Here is a 2,828-nt window from a genome sequence, read left to right on the forward strand (position 1 = left end):
CTCCCAAGCCTTTTGGGTTCTATCTTATGGTTCTTAGGTTATGAATATTGTGTGACTTGCTCTAGCGTAGCAAGCACTACCATGAACAATAACCATAATGGAGGCACATGGTTTACAACCTGGAAAAAGTGAATACATCTGCTCAATTTCTTACAATATATATAAATGCGAGGAAAATGAATAAATATTGGTAGATCAAATGTAAAACAATATATATGGGACAATACAAAGAGGGGGAAACTAGTGCAAGTAAATTTTCATATATTTTTAAAATTTACTCCTTGCCACGACTTCTTACAAAGAAGACAGACAGGAATCTAAACTCAAAATCAAAATCTCATTTAAGTAAACAAGAGGAGAGAGAACAAAAAAAAAAAAAAAAAATCACCAAGAGTTGTTCAATGGCTTCTCCAACAAAGCCGAAAGGTACATCTCACGGCGCTCTGGACCACGATCGAGCTTCTTCCCTACCACCCACTTCAACTTTTTGAACCCAATGCTCTCTATGAGCGGCTTGTACACTTGCTCGAACTGCTCTTCCACACAGAAGAAATGGTCAAGCCAAAACAACCCTCCAGGCCTAAGCACCCTATAGATATCAAACATCAAGAAGTGCATCAACGTTGTTGGGATCCAGTTACTCAATACATGCATGGAGTGAACGATGTCCAACGTGTTGTCGAAAAAAGGAAGCCTCTGAGAGATGCTGATGTAGAGAGGCACAACCCCTCTTGAGGCAATGAAATTGTTGAATGGACCATTCAAGTTCATAGAGGTTGTAACAATGGTTATGTTCCTTTTCATCATTCTTATGGCAAAAGTAGCTACACCACCACCAATATCAAGCCCGATACGTATTGTTCCAGGCTTCTTTGTTGCCAAGACTTCGTCAATACTGAAGTCTACACCACCACCTTTTGATGAGGTCCAACGAGATTTCTCAGCTCCTTGAAGATCAAAACAGTCTTTACAATCACTGAAACCCTTTTCCCTATACTTTCTGTTGACGAGACAATCATAGTTTTTGCAAGTGTATGTTGTCCATACAACGGAGTTGTCTGAAGGTGTTGTCCATAAGCTAGTTGGAAGAGGGTATGGTTCAACATATTTAGAAGGGGCAGCAGGGCGGCAACGGCGTCGAGGGAGTGGCTCACAGCCTTTGAGAAGGAGCTTTTGGGCTAAGAGCTCATCATCTGGGCATGAACCATTGACTTTGTAAGACATGAAGCTGTTGAGTTCTTTGGGAAATTGGGTGCATGCTTTTCCAACTGGGGGGTATATGGTGTCGGAATCAAAGTTGATATTGACCCCAAATGGGAGTAATTGCCCGGATGTGAAAGCAAGGAATTCAGGTGAAAGATCTAAATTATTTGTAGCTTCTGGAGATACATCGGGTGATTTAGGAGAAGGATATTGATTGTCTTTGGTGGTGGTGGTGGCGGTGGGAATGGTGGGACTGAATGAGCACGAGGAGGCATTGAAAGTAGAGGAAAGGAACAAGGTGAGAAGATTTGTTGACAAGAGGATGAAAAGGAAGAAGAGACTAGTGGAGAGAGACTTGGTTTTATGAGGTGAATCCATATGTTTTTGTTTGTGTATGATGAGGGTTGCTTGCTTAGAATTGAAGATAGGAAAGGTTGAGTAGGAAGTGGGTATCAAAAATTGTATGTAGTATGTATGTATTGCCTTTTGAAAACATGAAATTAGAACCCCTTTCAAAGTCAAACGCCACTAGTAGATAATTAATAATCAAATAAGTGGATTTGATTTTTGCCTAGGGGAGGCTTGTTTATTATTTAGTTTTAGGTCATCTTTGTTATACTTAACCCTGATAAACTAGTGAGTGTATTATTAGGTGGTGGGGACTAATTGTAAAAGGTCAACACTGCGTGAAGCTCAATAAATCCAACTCCATGATCGTGCAAACATCATATATTACTACTACTACTATTATTTATTTATTTATTTTTGCTTACAGAAAGGGGGCGGAGGTGACCATATGTGACTTACCCCCCAGGGTGTAATCTAATAGGGGCACCCCCCGCTAGGGAATGTTGGATTGAACTATAACTATTGTGATCGAGGAGCCACAGACCTCACCCTAGTACCCCAAGAGAGCCAGCGAAAGAGGCACAAAGCAAGTTAGGAGCCCACCCACCACATAGTACCCGCCACGACTCGAACGAGGGACCTTGTGCTTGCTTACGGGATCTCCACCAATTGGGCCACCCCTCCTGGGCACTACTACTACTACTACTATATTTTCGTAAGAAGAAGCAATTTAATACTTGAGGCAATTATTAAAAGCATCGGACACAACCCATGACATATTCACATATATTTTACTATTATGCATTTTTGATTTCATGACTAGCTAGATCCGCATAAGGTTGTAAACTCTGATCCAGGACACATGTAAATGGATCTTAAAACAAGAACCAAAATGTTAAAAATGTTGTCCTCGAAATCAGCTCAGTAATATTTAAAGGGGATTGGTTTCTAATATTGGATGCACAAAGGCCAAAGCTATAGAGCGAGTAAATTAACCACATGCATATCCGTGATTTATGCTTCAACATATGCCAACCTTATTCAACTCGGTTTGAAAATATTATTAAAAAACAAATTCGGTTTGAAAATTGAAAGTACTCTACAAGAAAGTCAGATTTCTTCAAGCTGATCTGTACGAATTTCATTAACCAGTGCATGTTTCATTGTGCAATAGGACAAAATGAGGACAAACTACTTGCATTGCTTAATTATTCAGGAATCATGCATTAGCTTTTCTAGGATGGGAAACTAGAACATTCACATTCAAGTCTTCAAAT

General features: G+C 39.9%; 1 protein-coding gene across 1 annotated transcript; it reads right to left on the reverse strand.

The window, feature by feature from the left end:
• Nucleotides 1–223: 223 nt before the first annotated feature.
• On the reverse strand, nt 224–1,581 carry LOC142627957 (putative methyltransferase At1g29790). The gene has a single exon (XM_075801864.1). It carries the CDS (start codon nt 1,579–1,581, stop codon nt 385–387), a length of 1,197 nt encoding a protein of 398 aa, XP_075657979.1. The 3' UTR covers nt 224–384.
• Nucleotides 1,582–2,828: the final 1,247 nt, after the last annotated feature.

This window comes from Castanea sativa, chromosome 1, assembly GCF_040712315.1.
Source record: "Castanea sativa cultivar Marrone di Chiusa Pesio chromosome 1, ASM4071231v1".
NCBI classification, from domain to species: domain Eukaryota; kingdom Viridiplantae; phylum Streptophyta; class Magnoliopsida; order Fagales; family Fagaceae; genus Castanea; species Castanea sativa.

Bases quoted from the DNA above. Each gene is read 5' to 3' on its own strand.
- LOC142627957 (XM_075801864.1), bottom strand. From the start codon at position 1,581: ATGGATTCACCTCATAAAACCAAGTCTCTCTCCACTAGTCTCTTCTTC.